The 20,659-nt window shown below is 41.7% G+C and overlaps 1 protein-coding gene across 1 annotated transcript; it reads right to left on the bottom strand.

Annotated features, from left to right (window-relative positions):
* Positions 1 to 10,029: 10,029 nt before the first annotated feature.
* On the bottom strand, positions 10,030 to 20,285 carry LOC144694307 (uncharacterized). Its single transcript, XM_078564639.1, has 5 exons — positions 20,201 to 20,285; positions 18,746 to 19,012; positions 14,435 to 14,515; positions 13,205 to 13,285; positions 10,030 to 11,201 (listed from the first exon to the last, which is right to left on the bottom strand). The coding sequence occupies exons 1-5, from the start codon at positions 20,283 to 20,285 to the stop codon at positions 10,030 to 10,032; spliced, it is 1,686 nt and encodes a 561-aa protein (XP_078420765.1).
* Positions 20,286 to 20,659: the final 374 nt, after the last annotated feature.

The following is a 20,659-nucleotide window of genomic DNA, read 5'->3' as shown; positions in this document are numbered from 1 at the left end:
AGATTTAGCAACCATCTCTGCAGGTCACTGCATTGTATGATTTGTATCAGTTAATAAATGCAGTTACAACCCTCCAGGGTTTAGTCCCATTGATGAGTTGAGTTTATGTCATCACACTGTAATCCCTGTGTAATCTGCACCTCCCTTGGTCATCACTGCCTGCATTAGCTGGGACCACCAAATACAATGGGCACACTAAAAGAGCACTCTATCTAATTACATTAGATTGGCTAAATCATTCTTTCATTATTTATAGATGCTTGTTGACATGGAAAGAAGAAAGCTTGCATTTATGGATGTCCCAGGGCACTCTATAGCCAAATAAGTACTTCCTTTGAAGTGTAGTCATTACTGTAGCATAGGGAACACAGCAGCCAATATGCACAGAACAAGCAACAGTAATGAGATAATGACCAGATAATGGTTGCAAAATTGGGCTCGATAGCACCTGTATGAAACATCACTTGGAATGCCAAAACTACATGTGTCTATATCATGGTGCACACTTGCAATGCAGCCCATGTCGAATACTATCTTGGCAAGGCATTGGCACAGGTTTAAGATCTGTGCACTGGAAGCATGCAGTGTAGGCAGATCATGGCTTCAATCTGCATGTAAAACTGATTTGATGCCGTGGTTGCCACTTTTGACCTTGCCACTCTAGTTAACACCCCTCTCTTAATCTTGCACACAGAGCTTGCATTCAGCAGGAAAGAACCCCCCACCCCACCAGTTTAAAGGAATTATCTACTACTTGTAGGTTGTTTGCTGATTACTTTCTACTGCCACTGTTTAAATTTGTGGAAGTGCTTGGTGATTTGAGGAGTTGGTTACAGTTGAAAAGTCTAAAGGGACTGGGCCTATGTGTGTTGAATGCATGGTTGTGATTCTAAGGGCTCTGGGAACACCACTCCTGGCCATTGGTGCTATGGTTGCAACATGAAAAAGATACAGAAGTGAGGCAGCAACCATGAGGGAGAGGAGAAGTGTGTGCTCGTAGAGAGAGGAAGGGATGAGGAGGGAGTGAAAAACTCTCAGCAGGGTTTGGGAACACTTATCCCCACCAAAACCATGAGCGTTGTGTGCACTGTTTGTGCTTTACAAAGGAGATGCTCAGAGAACACTACCACCTATTGGAAACAGACCTACATCCTCAGAGCAAGGGTGAGGACAGTGCTTTAGCAGCTGTGAGTAGGCGACTTATCTAACATCTCTCAGCTCACTGCTGCATTGGCAGGATGAAAGAAGCTCTTCATGCTTGGGCAGGAAGTTCATTGTGTTTCTGTGACCATAGAGAAGAAGGCAGAGCATACATGTGGTCTTGCCAGGACAGTGGTCTTCACCATATGCAGGGTGCCACTGATTGCACACACAAGTGATCTTGCAGGTGGAGTATCACATGCTGAGATGCATTAAAACCACAAAGGTTACAACTCACTGAATATGCAGCAGGTGTGCCACCAGGTTCTGCACACCATGCTGGTGAATGGCCACTATCCTGACAGTAGTCATGATGTTTTCAATCCATGCCAGTCTGTTTTCCCTCAATCTTTCAGTCACCTTGTCAAACCAGTGGGTGGATCCTGGGTGCTAAGGGCTACCTGCTTTATACCTGGCTGATGACTCCACTCTGCAATCCAACCATACAACTAATTAATAAAAATCTATTCATTAACAATTCAGGAATTGAAAGCTAGTCTCAGTAATGGTGACCATGAAACTATCATCAATTGTCATTAAAAACCCATCTGGTTCACTAATGTCCTTCAAGGAAGGAAATTTGGTGTCCTTATCTGGTCTCACCCACAAGTGACTCCAGACCCACAGCAATATGGTTGACTCTTAAATACCCTCTGAAATGGACTAGCAAGCCATTCAGTTGTATAAAACCGCTACGGAAAAGTCAGAAAGGAATAAAATCGTACAGACCACATGGCATCAATCTAGGCAGCAAAAACGACAATGATATGCCCAGATGTGTTGACCCTGCAAAGTCCTCTTTATTAACACCTAGGGGCTTGTGTCAAAAATGGAGAGCTGTGCCACGGACTATTCAAGTAACAACCTGACTTAGCCATACTCACTGAATCATACCTTACACCCAATGTCCCAGACAACATTATCACCACCATCTCACTGGCAGGATAGACCCATCAGAGGTGGCGACATAGTGGTATACAGTCAGGAGGGAATTGCCGTGGGACTCCTCAACATTGACTCCAGGCACCATGAAGTTTCTTGGCATTAGGTCAAACATTGGCAAGAAAACCTCCTGCTGATTACCACCTACTGTCCTCCCTCAGCCAATGAATCAGTACTCCACCATGTTAAACACCACTTGGAAGAAGCACTGAGGATGGCAAGGGCACAAAATTGGGAAACGTCAATGTCCATCACCAAGACTGGCTCAGTAGCATCAGTACTGCAACAGCTGACTGAGTCCTAAAGGACATATCTGCCAGACTGGGTCTGAGGCAGAGGGTGAGGCAACCAGCAAGAGGGAAGAGCCTACTGGGCTTTGTTCTCACTAATCTACCTGGTGCAGTCGCACCTGTCCATGCCTGTATTAATAGGAATGTCCACTGAATAGTCCTTGTGAAGACAAAGTCCTGTTTTCGCATTGATGATGCCCTCCATTCCATTGTGCGGTACTACCACCGTGCTACATGGGATAGATTCAGGACAGATCTAGCAGCTCAAAACTGGGCATCCATGAGGCACTGTGGGCTATCAGCAGCAGTGGCAGAATTGTATTCAACTGCAATCTATAATCTCATGGCCCAGCTTAACCCTCACTCTATCATTAACATCAAGCCAAGTGATCAACCCTGGCTCAATGAAGAGTGCAGGAGAGCATTCCAAGAGCAGCCCCAGACTTACCTAAAAATGTGGTGTCAACCCGGTGAAGTTACAACATAGGACTACTTTCATGCCAAAAAGCTGAAGCAGCATGCAACAGACAGAGCTAAGCAATCCCCCAACCATCAGATCAAATCAAAACTCTGCAGTTCTGCCATATCCAGTTAAGAATAGTAGTGGAAAATTAAACAACTAACTGGAAGGGGGTCCACAAATATTCGGATCCTCAAAGATGGAGGAGCCCATCACATCAGTGCAAAAGATAAGGCTGAAGCATTTGCAAACATCTTCAGCCAGAAGTGCCAAGTGGATGATCCATCTCAGCCTCCTCCTCACAGATGCCAGTCTTTAGCCATTTCAATTGACTTCACATGAAATCGAGAAATGGCTGAAGACACTGGACGCTGCAAAGGCTATGGGCCCTGACAAAATTCTGGCAGTTGGACTGAAGATTTGTGCTCCAGCACTAACTGCACCTCTAACCACCCTGTTTCAGTTACAACAGAAGGATCTTTGTGGATTCTCCTCCTCCAATTAGTTGTTTAATTATTCACTATCATTCATAAATGGATGTGGCAAAACTGCAGAGCTATGATCTGATCCATTCAGCTGCAATACTGGCATCTACCAGACAATGTGGAGAATTCCCAGGTATGTCCTGTCCACAAAAAGCAGGTCAAGTCCAATCCAGTCAATTACTACCCCATCAGTCTCCTCTCAAGCAACAACAAAGGAATGGAAGGTGTAGTCAACAGAGCTATCAAGCAGCGCTTACACAGCAATAATCTGCTCACTGGCACTCAGTTTGGGTTCCGTCAGGGCCATTTGGCTCCTGACCTCATCTTTACAGCCTCATTATAGTCAATAGTCCTGAATTTAAGAGGTGAGGTAAGAGTGACTTCTCTTGACATCAAGGCAGCGTTCAATCAAGTATGGCACCAAGTAGCCCTTGCAAAACTGAAGTCAATAATACTCAGGGGTTACACTCTCTACTGGTTGGAGTCATACCTAGCACAAAGGAAGATGGGTGTTGTTGTTGGAGGTCAATCATCTCTCTCCCAGAATATTGCTACAGGAGTTCCTCAGGGAAATGTCCTGGGTCCAGCCATCTTCAGGTGCTTCATCAATGACCTCCCTTCATCATAAGATGAGAAATGGGGATGTTTGCCACTTGGCACTTAAGAGTCCCAATAGACCCAAGGGTAGGCAGGCTGCCTAACCCTTTCCGCACCCACCATAATATGTGAGACAGGTCAGGGGTGGGCAGGAAGGTGTTGGGAAGGCCACACTTTTTATTTTACAAGTCCCTGCCTTCAAATATGCTGACCGGGCCAGAAATTTCAGCCCAGTGAATCACCCCTGTACATTTTCTTGGTACCTATCTTATAGTATAAGGATATGACATTTGAAGATTAATTCACTTAATTTGACCACTCATGTGAAGTCATTAAAACTCTTTTGGCACTGCATCCAAGTCATCAGGGGTGACACTGCATTGACCTCCACCTGCTCCCATTCTCTTCTATGCACTTGTCTGGAGGGCCTCCTGGGCCCCTTTGGAAAGAGGATCTCTCTCTCTCTCCTCCTGTCTATCTTAGAGTCATAGGACTATATTTTATGGGGAGGGGATGGGGAGGAGGTATTGCCAAGTGGCATACTCCTAGTTTGTATGTATGTTCTTATCCCCTGACCAAAACCTTAGGTTTGTGGATCCTAGTCCTTGTGCCATCAGCTAATAGGAATGGCTTTTCTTTGTCTACCTTTTCCAAATCCATCATAATCGTATATACCTCCATCAAATCACACATCTATTTTCTTTGCTCCAAGCAGAACAACCCAAACTTCTCCAACCAAACTTTGTTGTTAAAATTCTTTATCGCTGAAACCATTCTGGTAAATCTCCTCTGCAATATCTCAAGGACCCCTACAGTGTTCCTAAAGTGTAGTGACCAGAATTCGATGCAATACTCTGGTTGTGGCCTCATCAGAGCTTTACAAAGGTTCAGCATAACTTCCCTGCTTTTGAATTCAATTCCTCTATTTATGAAACCAAGATCCCTTCTACACCAGAGCCTCCAGTGCTTCATCAGAAAATCTGCCTTGCTGATCTATCTTTACTCCTCTGAAGGTCATATTTGCCAAGGCAATGGGAGATCATTCTTGCTCTTTTTTTGAATAGTGCATTGGGATTATTTTTTCCTCTTTCTGAGGGGGCAGACAGAACCTTGGCTTGTTTCATTTGAAAGACAGCAGGTCAGATTTTCATGGAGTTGTAAGGACTTCAGAGCCATTGAAAAATGGTGGGTGGGACCCGATTCCAGGATTCCCGCCCCCATTCCTGGGGTCCCCAATTTTCCATAGCACATGATAAGGGTGCAGTAGTGAGTTTGCACCCTGCACTCCCGACCTGGCTGGCACCATTGTGGGGATAGGCATCTCCTAAACAACCTCACCCCTCCTACAATTTTTGTGGAGTCAGGCCAGCTTCTCCATGATTTTGTGATTCACAGTCCCTCAGAGGAGTCATGAACCATAGTCAAGATTCAGGAACCTTTTGAAAGGTAAGGCCAAAAAGTTTTTCCATGCCAATTCATGCCCCCACCCACATCCATGGCCCCTCATGCCCTCCATGCCAACTCATGCCCTTCACCCACCACCAATGGCCCCTTATATTCTCCATGCCAACTCATGGCACTTCCATGCACATTCACCAATATATATTCTGTAGAGAACCAATAAACCCTATAGTAAGACTGGCATGTGTTGAACTGCTTAAAAAGCACCCATTCTTATTTTTTTTAAAAAAACACTGCTGTTGCTACAAACCGATAAAAGTCTCAATCACCCAGGCCTTTGAATTATCAATAACAGGGCTATAAGCACTTGACGCTTCTTTATCTTCTGGAAATGGACATTGAACCATTGACAAAAGAGATCACAGAAAAAAGCAGCTTATTTTAACCTCATAAACTGTTAATATTCTCTTTACCTGTGTCAACAAACTGACTCACATAATCCTTTTATGCGAGTCAGGTCTCTCAGCCAAGTTTCATTATGAAATCTCCCGACTCAAACTGCCCACCTTGGTAGCAAAAATCCAGGCCAGCATCTCCAACAAAGCAGTACTGCCATAGTATTGCACTTAAATGTCAGCCTGGATCACATGGTCAAGCCTCTTAACCTACAACCTTCTGACTCAAAGGCACAACTACTACCAACTGAGCCACAGGTGGCAACTAACTAAATTAAGTAATCTAATCCAGCTTCCACACATTATCAGGTTCAGTAATTCATCAAGGCTATTTTCTTGCTATTTCTGACTGTATTTCTACTGATGTTAATCCATCTATCTCACAGTGTTGGGCTCAGTAACTCCTCCCAACTAATGTACTGTGTTCAGTTTCTATGCGAATGACAACACTCCCCATAGAGACTCATTTGTGAAGAATGTCACTTAGCCAAGGCCCAGAGAGTGTTGGTTATGGAACTGTATTCCAGCAAAGAATCAACCTTTTGAAAGGGCAGGAAGGGGAAGGAGAGGAATTAAGAAGGGAAAAGGGTGCCGAGGAGGTTTACAAGAATGTTATCAGGGATGTGGGACTACTGTTATAAGGAGCAGTTAGAAAAGTTAGGACTGTTCTTCTTGGAATAGAGGTTTCAGAGGTGACCTAATAGAGGATTTCAAGGTATGGGAGGTCTGAATAGAGCAGTTAGAGAAAATTTATTCCGTCTGCTAAGCAGATTAGTAACCAGAGGTCATAGATTTAAAATCACTGGCAAAAGATTTAGATTGTAGACAAGGAGAAATATTTTCACTGACTTTTGGGATCTGGAACCTGAAAAGGTGATGGAAGCTGATTTCATAAAGAATTTAACTTCAGGATGAAAAATTTGCAGGGTTAGGGACAAAAAGCAGGGATGTTGAGACTAAGCACGACTGCTCTTTCAAACAGCCAGTGCAGACATGACAGGTTGAATGGCTTTTTTGCATGCCTTAAGTCTCTGATTCTATGAGTGAACAGAAGACTGGGAATGACCTGGGAGAGGTCTTTTAAGATTATGAAGGGGTTTGATGGGGTACACATAGAAAAGTTTATTTCACATATGGGCAAAATTAGAATTGGAATCCATAAATATAAGATAGTCACTAATAAATCCAATGTAACATTCAGGAGAAACCTCTTTACCCAGAGAGTAGTTAGAATATGGAAGTTGCTACTACAAGGCAAATTGCATAGATACATTTAAGGAGAAGATAAATAAAGACATGGGAGAAAGAAATAGAAAGATCTATTAATAAGATTAGACGAAGGGCAGAAGGAGGCTTCTGTGGAGCGTAAACAATGACACAAGCGAGTTAAGCCAAATTGCTTGTTTTGTGCTGTAAATACTCTTAATACTTTGTAAAAAGGGAGGAATGAGTGCAGAAGAGCAGAGGGAAAATGGGCCAGGGAGAGGAGAAAAGGGGAGGAAAGGGAAGAGGTGAGGGCAGTAATAGGGTGCAGAATAGTTGAGGGAAGACAAAACAAGGATTGGAGGGAAAAGGAAAGGAAAGAGAGCAGAGGAGATGGTAGGAGTTAACACAGTACATGGGAAAATAAGTTAATCAAAATGCAGTAGATTTATTTGCCAAAATGCATCAGTGCTGTGGCTGGTAGCACCTTATAAAGTTAATAGCTGTGAAACTGTAAGAATATTTAGCCATTTTGTAATCATTGCTTGAAGGAACCTGTGCTTTCACGATTTCACAAAAGCTGCATTCAAGCTGGACTAAAAGCGGTGACTGAAATAACATTGGGTATGAGAGCAATAACCTGGATTTAGATAGATTGAGAAGCTGGGCTGAAAAATGATAAATGAGATTTAATGTCAACAAGTGCAACATGATGAGGAAAGGTTAAAAAGAATGAAGATTGGCACTATAACAAAACACGTTGGTCCGAAGGAAGCAGCCTAGAAAGACAGCTGGGGAGTTAGTGGGCAGTTCATTGAATATATACACAGGAAGTGTCAATAAGGCAAGTGCAGCAAGAACCAGATAACATTCAGGCTTAAGCTGATAACTGGCAAGTAACATTTGCTCCTCAGGATTTGCCAGGAAACAACAATCTCCAACAAGACAGAATCTAACCATCGTCCTTTGATCTTCAATAGCATTACCATCATTGAGTTCTCTACAACATCTGTGGGTGAGCATTGATCAAACTTAACTGAACCAGCCATATAAATACTGTGTTTGCAAGAGCAGGACAGAGGCTGGGAATTCTGTGGCAAGTAACTCACCTCATGACTTCCCAAAGCATTTCCATTATCTATAGGGCACAAGTGAGGAGCGTGAACAAATATTCTCCATTTGCCTGTATTCATACAGCTCTAACAATCAAGAAGTTTAACCCCATCCAAGACAAAGCAGACTGCTTGATTGACACCTCATCCACCATCTTTACTCCCTCCATGACCAGTTTACTGTGCCAGCAGTGTGTATCATCTACAAGATGCACTTCAGCAACTCAACAGGTCTCCTCTACCAGCACCTGCCAAACCTACGACTTCTACCTTCTAGAAAAATAAGGGTAGCAAGCACATGGGAACACCACTACCTGCAAGTTCCCCTTCAAGTCACACATCATCCTGACTTGGAACGATATAACCACTTCTTCCCTGTTACTGGATCAAAATCCTGAAATTCCTTTCCAAACAGCTGTCTGGGTGCACCTTTACCAGGTGGACTGCAGTGGTTCAAGAAGGCAGCTCACCATCACCTTCCCAATGACAATGTGGGATGGGCAATAAATGCTGGCCTTACCAGTAATGCCCACATCTCATGAACAAATAAAAAAAGAGAATCTTGGGATATTTTGTGCATGGAACACAAATCACAGATTATGATATTGAGCCTATCCAGGGCATTGGTTCATTCCTATCTGGAATACAGTGTGTAGTTCTAGTCATCATACTACAGGAAGGACTTATTGGCAATCGAAAAGGTGCAGCAAAGGGCTGCTCATTAATATCAGGTATTGGGCACCTAACCTACACATTGCACCTAACCTACAAAACTGAGTTTGTTTATACAAGAGAAGACTGAGAAAAATATTATTCAGATATTCAAGATCCTTAAGGGAGTCAACAAGCTGGATCCTGAGAAATTGCTGACCCAGCTACCATATAAGAGAGAGAGTTTGAATTGCAGAACAGGGAAGGTGAATGGAACAGAAAAAGTTTACTTACTTCACACTCAAGGTGGTAAATGTTTGGGGTGGACTGCTCAGACAGGCGATTAAGGCTGATAACATCAGCCATTTGGTATGAAAGTCAACTGAGAGATATTGGTAGTGAACAGTAAAGATTGAATTGAAATTTGTGTTTGGCCACATAGGCCAAACAGGTCTTTTCAGGTCCAGTCTGCTCCTGTGTTCCAACTCCCCCATTAGAATATCAGGCAGAGGAACTTGAAATATACATTCAGCACGTGTCTGGTAATATTGCATGACGCAGTTTCATGTCAATGTGTTTAAGAAGTGTAAAGACAGAGCTAGTTTGAGAGAAACAGAAAACCACACAGCACGTATTTTCAGAATTTTATTCTAATTGGTACATTCTCTGAAAGAAACATGTCCTAGGTAGACTGAGCAGTGTCTGAACCATACTTCCTATCCATATATTTGAGATGGAACATTTTGTTGGAGCAATGGATCCGGAATTATTGACTTCCGCCGATTGACACCTTTATCTAATAACTTGCGCAGTTAGTAAGGGAAATGTTTGGTTCAAAAGTAGCATGTGAATGGAATCAAACAAAGGAACCAACAGTAAGTATGTCAATCAGCATACCTGAAACATGTCTTTACATTCCTAAACTTATGAGGGGAAAATTAAAGCAGTCAGAGTTCAGAGTGGAAAAAACAAATGCTATGTTTTCATTCCTAGTTAGCAAATGGTAATAATGGTTTGCTCACATTGTAACATAAACAAAAAAACTACAAGCCTTGGCTCATGATTTTACAACATATTTAAATCAATATTTTGAATGCTTCCTTTATTAACGAGTTAGTCTAATTGGTGATTACAGCTGAAAATGCGACTGTAGAGATGATTGCAATCTTGAAGTTGGTGGCCTTGAGTTTTTTGACTGTGAGTTCTGGGGGATTTAAAGCGTGCCGGCTCCTATCATGGGGCTTCCGTGGCATTTGGAGATTTGGGCTCAAATGAATCAAAACCAGATCCAGAGCCAGAGCCAGATCTGGAGCCAGAGCCGGAACCAGATCCGGAGCCAGAACCAGATCCGGAGCCAGAACCAGATCCGGAGCCAGAACCAGATCCGGAGCCAGAACCAGATCCGGAGCCCGAACCTGAAACAGAACCAGAGCCAGAGCTGAAGTCAGAACCGGAACCAGAGCCATCATTTTCAGGATGCGTTGGGCTTTCATTGCCAAAATCAGGATTGTAGTAATCAAAATTTTCTTCTGCAAAGCCTGGAAACTTCTCCCTGGGAATAACTGGATAACAGGAATCAGGGTAAAGCAGAAAGCCACTGAATGTGCTGTCCGTATCCTGATCTGCATATATGCCATTGAAACTAGAATCCTTTACTTGTAACCATACTTTGTCCCCTGCATCAAGGTGCATTATTACAGTTTGGGAGGCCTGGTCCTTGATAATTTTGTTAGCTGTTTTGATAATTAATTTACGGTTTTTGAATAATCCCATTTTTACAGGTTTTTCATCTATTGACAAATGATAACTGAATATATATGTTCCATTCACTGGGGCTGTGTAAACTCCAACTGGAGGATTGAAATGTCCTTGGATATTGTAGAAGACAGCAGTGAATGGTATTGGGAAATATGGACTTGGTAAGCCTTCTTCAGCACTTCGACCAGCAGAAAATGCAGATTGGATAGTTGGAGCACATGGGCCAGGAGGTCCAGTTTCACCTTCTTTGCCCTCCTCACCTTTGTCTCCTTTCTCACCCTGCTTTCCTTGCTCACCCATTGGCCCTAGATCTCCTTTGGCTCCCTGTGGTCCAGCAGCTCCAACATTTCCATGTTCACCTTTTTCTCCATCCACACAATCACAAATACCTTGTTCCCCTTGGTCACCTTTTGTTCCTTTAACTCCTTTGTCTCCATTCAGTCCAATGTTTCCTGGTTCACCTTTACTTCCAGGTTGTCCAACCAAGCCAGGTTCACCAATTTCCCCCTTTGGACCAAGGAGGCCTCTATCTCCTTTCTTTCCTGCATCTCCTTTTTTGCTTTGGCAATTAGCTGGACATTGACCAGGTAAACCTGCACTTCCCTTAAGGCCTGGAAGTCCATTAGCACCTGGGATACCCCTTGGACCTAGAATTTTTAAAAATGGAAAAGTTAGCAACAGAAGACATTCTCATATGTGTTCATAAAATTATTTTGATTGATTACTTTCTATAAATTTAATAAATAAAAGAAAATTACTTTGTTGAGACTGTGGCTTGATTGTAATTAGGTGGATTGAAAACATTGTTATGACCAGGTTAGGAGGGGTGAACTCTGCTCTTTGTCCCACTCCTGGGTTGGTTATAACAGCTTGAATTTAAAAAGGTGATATTGCCAATTTTATATGTATATATATTATATACATATATATACACACACACACATGATATATATGTGTAGCTCAATATAAGAAATAGGCCAGCCAGGTTCCTTAAGTTAACAAATAAAGAGTTAGTTTTATTGCTAAAACTCACACAGATAAAGGTGCAGAAATTAACAAAAGGTTAAAACGGTACAAATATGTCCAACCACCTGCTAATGGAAAAACACACCCACTACCCAACCCCCTAACCATCCCCCGACAAGCCCCCACACCCCCACCACCCCCCACACCCCCACCACCCAAGCTTGCAAGAAAGAAATAAAACTCTGCAGAGTATCAGATCTTAAAACTTGGCCAAGTAAAAATTAAAGTCAGACAAAAAAATGTGTTCAAGGATTGCCTAGATACTTGTTTAGAGCTGAAGGGGCACTTTTCACAGTAGCTGCTGATACTTGGGTTTCTCACTGCAATAGTCATTCTGCATTTGTGGCTGGTTGATTCTCTCAGAATCTTCTTTTAAGAACCCTCGCTTTGAAGCAATGCAGCAATCTTCTGGTGGGTTTTCAAATTGTAAACTGCTCAGCTTTGATGAGAGAGGTTTCAGAGAAAGTTGGGGAGGTTGTGGGGGGGTGGTGGGGGGTGGGGGGTGCGTGGAGGCTGGGGGGGGCGGCGCATGGTAAGGTTGTTCCTTTGTGGCAATCTCTTTGTTAGTTCAAATCCAGTATCTTTTTCACCCAAGAGCTTGGTAACGTGACTTCTCTCTGGTTTCAGTCTGGGCTTATCTTAGCCACTGTCTCTGAGAGCTTGTAGTCTCTGTGTCTCCATAAAGCAAGTGCAACATAGTAGCTGCTGTAGATCAGTGTTCCTTTTTTTAGCAGAAGTGTTCTTTTTAAAAAGTTCTATATATATATATATATATATTTATGTCCAGCATTATAAATTAATATTCTATATAACACATCTTCATAACAACATTTTCAACTAACTTCTGCCCCAGAACTTGAGTTTCAAAGAGGATATGAAAGAATGAAGGAAACTGCTATGTACATCAGTAAGGGTCCATTCAACACCAGTATAAAAATTGGCCAATCCTCCACTCCCAATGTGGAATTGTGCTCGAAGGGGCTATGGATCAGAGAGAAGGTACTACCATATTATTATCTCTAACTTCAATCTCTGCTATGAGCACAGTTCTTCACTGATGAATGCCATTAGGCACTTTCTGCCTTTGTGCTACAAATATGACCAATAATTTCTGCCAGGGTTCTCGTGAACTCCTGCCATAACCTTGATAGAAAATTGGCAAAAACTGGGTGAAACATTGGGGTCATTTACACTGTCTCTCCGAGGTTTTTGCTGTAGTAATGGGAAAATGGAAAAGGCCAGTGGAAATTCTACCCAATGATATCTCTAATCTCTTTGAAGATGAATGCATTCCCATACACTAACCACTCGTTACACAGATTGTTGTCAGCGCCAGATTTATTCAGCTCCAGGTCCTTCACTAAACAGATTTGTCTCAGCACTTTCTCACAACCCAGATAAGAAAGTCAAGCTAATGTTGTCTGGGTCAACTTTGTATTTGGATAATAGGCTGGTTTAACAGTCAGGAATGACTTTTTCCCTTTGACTCCTGAAAATGCAGACTTTATCCTGAGTTCCACAGGGGCTGGCAGCCCTACAGCACTTTGGTCAAGTGGCTATTTTCAAGAGTAAGATAAGAAAAAGAATAAAATACAAGTGGAATTTAAACATTTCTATGACTTACCTCTAAGACCACGAAAGCCCCTTTGTCCTTGAATCCCCTTGAGTCCCATCATGCCCCTAGGCCCTCGAGCACCTTTCTGCCCTGCAATTAGAAGCAAGCAAAATAAATTCAAATTGCACTTAGCAAAAATCTCAAAAGACCAGTCCTGGATTCTGATGATATTTCCCCTGATATATGTTATAATGATAAGGGTTATTTAAGCCTTGTACACAGAATGATAGCTGAATGGGCTTTAAGAGTTAAGAACTCACAAATGGGTATTACTCCACCTTTGCAAGACCTCTACCAGAATAACAATATGAACTTATATTTACAAGGAGTCAAGACTGTTCCCTTCATTGAAAAGGATTGTAAATCCAAAGTAATACTGGCTAAAGTTTGAATGGTGCAGGTAATACAAAGGTGAAATATGGCATTTTTTTGAAAGTAATGTGTTACAGTTGAAATGGATTTCTCTTACTCAGGCTAATAAAAGAAAGTTCTTGGGAGTGAAATTGGTCTTTGGTTAGAACAAAACAGGTGATAACAAATCAGCAGACTTTTTTACACCTTATCCAATTGTCTTTTCCTTTGACTTCAATGAAAAAGTTAATGGGGTGGGGGATTCTAAAGGGGGCTGCCGATTAGCTGTCATCCATCTTGCGCTATTGACAAAGACCAATTTCTCCCCCATTGTCTCAGGTCAATACCTCCAATACGTAATACATCAATCAGTCTTTTCAGTTCCCTCCTCCTGAATGGCTGACTTTTGTAGCAGCACAGTATAAACAGGGCTGATGGCTCACCAGTTCCTCACTCAAGTGGACATTCTTCAAAAGTGTCAGTAGACTATTTGACTATGGATGGCACCCAAAGCAAGCCTAATCCTGTTCTCATCCAACTAACATATGTAAACATTCTCCACTAATGGTTCCTGAATAGCCATCATAAGTGGAAAACCATCTAATTGCAGCAACCTAACTGAAATCAGCTAACCCAAGACATTCTGGTTTATATAGGTTAGTACAAAAATGAGTATTGCTTTTGTCTACAAAATTTTTGTAGAATTACTGAATTTTGGTTGCATGTTGTTCATTTCAAATACGTGTTCACTTTTGTTGGATTCATTCATTGTGTAGTTCTTTAGTATCATACCATAATGAACTTCTGGTGTATACAATTTATCATGTCATTAAAATGATGCCTCTTTACACATATGCATAGGACTAAACAAGGTTAATAAATACAAACCTTTTATCCCTCTAAAGCCTCTTGGACCTAGGTGTCCTATTGATCCCATAACTCCTTTTATGCCAGGCAAGCCTGGTCTTCCTGCCACAAAAGAACAGAAATGTCAGTTTGATTAATACAGAAAAATATAATGCTGTGATATTGCTGAAGAAAAATAAACAGCTACTGTAAATTACAACACACCCATTTCCTCTCATTACAAAGGCAGTGGCATAGTGGTATTGTCACTGGACTGGTATTCTCTGAGGACCAGGGTTCAAATCCCACCACAGCAGATGGTGAAATTTTGAATTCAAAAGTCTGATCACAACCACGAAACCATTGCCGATTGTCGTAAAAACCCATCTGGTTCACTAATATCCCTTTGGGGAAGGAAATTTGCTGCCCTTGCCTGGTCTGGCATACATGTGACTCCAGACCCATAGCAATGTGGTTGACTCTTAAATGCCCTCTGAACAAGGGCAATTAGGGATGGGTAATAAATGTTGGCCAAGCCACTGATGCCCTCATCTTAGGAATGAATATTTAAAAAAAAACCCCAAGGTACTAAACCCTTTCACATTCATTCACTCTAAATTGTATAGAATTCAAATAGACCAAATACCTTTCCATGCATTCCCATTATAGAGAATTCCAGTGGATCACAATTGTTTGTACTATATATAATTCAAATGACACAAATCAATTCCCATTGGTTCCTATTATGGATTATTGAAATGAGCTCCTTAATTTCCATCATTAGAATTCCAGTGAAAGCAATATACTTTTTTTATTCTTTCATGGGATGTGAGCATTGGTGGCAAGGCCAGCATTTGTTGCTCATCCCTAATTGCACTCAAGAATGTGGCGGTGATCTGGAGCCACCTGGAATCGCTGCAGTTCACCTGGTATGGTTAAACGTAGAGTGCTGTTAGGAAGGTAATTCCCAGATTTTGATCCAGTGACAAAGGCATGAATGCCTGCTCCAAATGTCCTAAAAACACACCAATGGACTTGGAACTTAGTCAACGGCAAGGCAATGCACCAGATGGAAGTTGTCTTGCAACTCGCAACCCACCCAAAAGGCTCCATCAAATTTCTACCCCAGGTTGCCTACATAAAGAGATATTTACATGTATGTTTGTAATCATTATCTTTGATCAGTGCTCCTTCCAAATTTCCTCTTTAGATCCACAGTTTCTTCTAAGCTGGAAATAAACCATCTTTCACAATGTTATTCCTCCCTGGAGAAATTTACACCAAGGCCCATTGCACATTGGTTCTCTGTCTGGCAACACTTCCAAGATTCCTGTATTCCTCCAATTCTGGCTTCTTGGACATTCCTAATTTTCTTCTCTCTACTACTGGTGGCTGTGCCTTCAGTTGTCTAGGCTCGAAGCTGTGGAATTCCCTCCCAGACTTAATCCATCTCTCTGATAAAAAAAAAGGATGCAAAGGCACTGGAGAGGGTGCAAAAAAGATGATTCCAGAATTACAACGTTAGATGCCTCTCTACTTCTCTCTCCTTCTTTAAGACGCTCTTTAAAGTCTACCTCTTTGACCAAACCTGTGGTCACTTGTCCTAATACTTGTTTTGAACCTTGGAATATTGTGCATTGTTTTGGTTGTCACAATTATAAAAAGAATTATAGACACAATGGAGGGGGTGCAAAAAAAGATTTACATGGATGATATCAGAACTATGAGGTTATATGTATTAGGAGAGGATGAACATGGGTGACCTAATAGAGGTTGTTAACATTATGAAAGGTTTTGATAGAGTAGACACAGAGTGTGTTCACTTGTTGGGAAGAGCAAATTAGAGGTCATCTATATAAGATAGCCACAAAGAAATCAAAATGGGATTTCAGAAAAAACCTCTTTTCCCAGAGAGAATGTGAAACACATTTCCACAGGGAATAGCCGAGACAAATAGTATAGATGTATTTAAGGGGAAGCCAGATAAATATGTAAGGGAGAAGGGAATAAAGGGTTATGATACAGTTAGATGAGGAAAATGGGAGGAGGCTCAAATGGAACATAAGCCCTGGTGTGGACTGGTCAAGCTGAATGGCTTGTTTCTGTACTATGTGTTGTATATTCTATGTAATTCTATGTAATATCACCTCCTTTGTTTTATAACCACTCCTAAGAATCATCTTCAGACATGTTACTATGTTATAGGTGCTATATAAATGCAAGTAATTGTTTTTCAACTTCAACTTGAAATATTTTCAACTTCTTCGGCAGAATTTTATGGTCCTCCGCTGGCATGTTTGGAGATAAGGGAGAGCTGTAAATTACCCTGATGGCCTTCCCCTGACCGGTCCTCAATTTTACACAGAGTGGGGAAGACCTAGAGCCTCACATCAAAGGGTCCTTAAGTGGCCAGTTAATGACCAATTAAGGGCCGCTTCCAGGAGGTCAGGGATGAGCAGGGCCGTTGCAAGAGTATTAGGCACCCCAGGTGAACCCTCAGCATTGTGCGCACCCCCAGCCCCTCACCACAATTAACTTTTGAAAATGAATATGTGCATTAGTATGAATAAAAATTCTGCATTTACAATTACAGATTTATTTTATATGAAAAAGGAGAACATTATGAAACTGATTGTACATTCTCATTGTTCTACACAGGATACGTACCAGAAGAAATGCACATCATAATATGTAATACGGCTCACATGATGTAATACTGTGTGTTCCTGCCACAGTTACTGATGATTTTATACACAATTTACACAATCAATAATCATTACGATAGAGTGGGCTAGATTAAATTATGTTCTTCGATATTATTTACTGGTTTGTCATTTTCGAATAGCCATGTATATGTACAAATTTCTAAAACTGTCACATAACAGAAGAGGTTCACTAATGTCCTTTAGGGAAGGAAATCTGCCATTCTTACCTGGTCTGGCCTACATGTGACTCCAGATCCACAGTAATGTGGTGTTGACTCTTAACTGCCCTCTGAAATGGCCTAGCAAGCCACTCAGATCAAGGGAATTTAGGGATGGGCAATAAATTCTGGCCTTGCCAGCAATGCCCACATCCCATGAAAGAATAAAGGAAAAAACACAGAATATGACATGAAATTTTGGGAAGACTGCAATATAAATACATGGAAATCTATATGTATGTCGGTACATATGGATGTATATCAGTGGATTTAGACCTTTCATTCCTACAACTGAAGCTTGTTTGTTTACTTATGCAGTTTCATGAACAGTTCATTCAGTTTTTTGCTGCACCTACACCCTCACCCCAATTTTTAACTTTCTAGTTTGCCTAGTGGTTGCACTGGCCCTGGAGTAAGCCCGGCAGGTTATCCTTCTTGGGCCTCAGGTGGCAAGGGGGGGAGCCTTCCTCACTGGCCTCCTTTCCACATCAGGCAACCCCCCCTACCCCCCCTGGGTGCTCATTCCCCACCTGGCCTTGCCATCAGGACCCCCCGCACCTTCTTCCCGATGCCCTCTTCTTCTCGGGCCTCCTCTTGTCCCCACTGCAAGACTGGCTGGCAGCTCTCTGAGGCAGGACTTTCTCTTGATCTAGGGGCAAAAGTCTCACCACCAGCCAATTAACATGCCGAGAAGTGTCAAACATCTGCAGTACAGTCGGCATTTGCGGCACGGATGGGAGACTCCACCACCCATAAAATTCAACCTCTTGTGTATTGAGATTGATTTAAAGGCACCACTACAAAGCAAAAACTAGACAAAATGTTTCATTTTGTCTTTCCAGGACCTCAAACCTCTGGAACTTCTTTGTCTCTGCCAATCCTTCCTCCTACAATCTACAGGGATTTACAAGTTCTGCTAATTAGCTTATACCATCTAACCATGAGAAGCCAAATGGCTAAGTTTTCTCAGGACTAGTTCTTCAAGATAGGGACTGGCTCAGTTTTATAAGAGTTGCCTCTGCTTTACATTACTTGTTCGATTTTATAGGGACTGGTTCAATGTTAAAGTTTAGTTTAGTTTTAGAGGCCAATTTGGTTTTAAGGTTTTGGTTTAGTTTTACAGGGAGGTCTTCACCTTTACAGGGATTGGTTCAGTTTTATATGGATTGGTTCACTTTTAAAGGGATTGGTTCAGTTTTACAGAGTTGGTTTGATTTTACAACTAACTGTACTAGTTCAGTTTTATTGGGTTTTCTTTACCTTTATACATTGCAGTTCAGTTTTGCACAGATTGGTTTAGTTTTAAGGGCTTGTTTAGTTTTCTAAGCTCATAACTAATACAAAAAGTTCTTCAAATAATGCTTTTGCTCAAGGAGGGCATTTGTTATCAAATAACTTGCAGGTCTAAACAAGAATTTTCACAAGTGTACCTGGTGGTCCTGAGCTTCCTCTGTCCCCTTTAGGACCTAGATCCCCTTTTGGTCCTTGACAGTGCATGCAGACACAATATGATGGGACCATATCTGTGCTGAAAGGATACTCTTGGTCTGGAAGGGGGCACATGTTGTATTCAACAAGTGGATCAGGAAATCCGCGGTTTGATGGTTGCACAGTTTCATTTTGAGGGGTACCTTCTGCAATTGTAAGCAGAGCCAGCACTGTGATTACATTCAGCATTCTTACTCCCACTCCAAAACCTGTGGAGAGGGAAACATTCAAAATTAAACTTGGTTAAACAGCAATTGATGGAGTGTCAATCCACATCAAGTTATAGTATACATGGTGCAGGTTGTTAATTTCCCAGTAAACATTGTAGTGTAGTCAGGTGACATGATACCTCCTACTGCAAAGGGAGAAAGTCGAAATGGCTTCTTCCTCTGTTGCCCGTTTAGTATCCTCTATATACCAACTTCCATCCATCCATTCATATAGGATCTACACACTGCTCAATGGAATAATAATACAAGTTCATCTGCAAGTTTGTCACTAAGTCAATGAACAGTTTTGGTCATGCTGTCTGAAGGAAGCACATAACCAAGTTGGGGACTTCACAACTTGGAGAAAGGAAAAGAGACATCCTTTTATACAACGCCTTATCATAACTCTCAGAAGCATCCTATGCAATAGTGAGTTTTGAAATGCATTAACTGTTTTTCTGTAGGCAAATACAGCATAAGGCCATATCCCAGAAACTGCAAATGAGATAAATGACCAGTGATTGGATTTTGATGGTGCACCAATATAGGGCCTCCACCTGAAGGAAGACAGCTCTCTAGCAGTCCTCAGTATCGCAATGAAGAGGCAACCAGGATTATGCCCTAGAGTAGGATGTGAGCTGTAAGCTTCTGACTCAAAAGTAAAAATACTACCAATGGAGACAACAAAGATGGCAAAGAGTTACCTAATTGCCTTCTATCCTGTCTAATCTTGTATGTCCCACAGAGGTGCAAACATAAATTTAACAACTGAGGGAAGGGAAGCCTATGTGTTTAACTCATTCCGTAGAAACATATCTTCATTGTTCTTTCACTAATATCAGAGGAAGAATTACCAAGCTGACAATAGATAACAGAATGCAATTTCAATGCTGCTACAAATAAAGAGCAGAACAAACTTTCTATTGAGTTTAAATTTGCTATTAAGGGAATTTAAGAATTACTTTCAGGTTCTTCTTGTGAATTCTTTAGCTTGGGTTTGTTTTCAGAATAGAAAATCTGCCCAATCACTGGCTATATTCAATTTTTTTGTTTTTCGAAATTCTCTTTGATTTTCCCTCCCTCCCAAGGCACCAGCTCTTCTAAGTGCACCACTCAGCTTCTGGTACCTCATCCAACTGTCCAGTATCAATGTGAAGACATAGTAGTGAATGCCATCAGGTTATTTACTGCAGAGGCCTTGCAGCTGGTGCCATCTCAGTTCAGTGGTGACATCTTGGTCCATTTGGGCAAATCTCAGTCCAGCAGGTGACATCTTGGTCCATTTGGTCAAATCTTGGTTCGGCAGGTGATATCTTGGTCCAACGGGTCAATCTCGGTACAGCTGGTGACATCTTGGTCCAACTAGTGACACTTTGGGCCAGGAAGTCATATCCTAGTACAGCTGATGCCATCCTAGTTGCCTTTACTAATCAAATGATCTTTATTCTTTATGCATATAGATGTTTACTTTTTTAAATTAACAGAAATAGAACTGTACACTGGATGTTAAAGTTGCCCTTAGTATTTTAACTGCTTTTTCAAGCCTGAATAGCAATATGCCTTCTTTAAAGGCTCCCATTGCTCTTTATAAATAGTGAGACTTTACCAGCTCTTCACTAGCTCAGTAATATTTACCACAGTAAAATG

Source organism: Cetorhinus maximus, chromosome 19, assembly GCF_964194155.1.
Source record: "Cetorhinus maximus chromosome 19, sCetMax3.hap1.1, whole genome shotgun sequence".
Taxonomy (NCBI): Eukaryota; Metazoa; Chordata; class Chondrichthyes; order Lamniformes; family Cetorhinidae; genus Cetorhinus; species Cetorhinus maximus.
The sequence above is the reverse complement of the archived record's forward strand: the minus strand, read 5'-3'. Positions and strand labels throughout refer to the sequence as shown.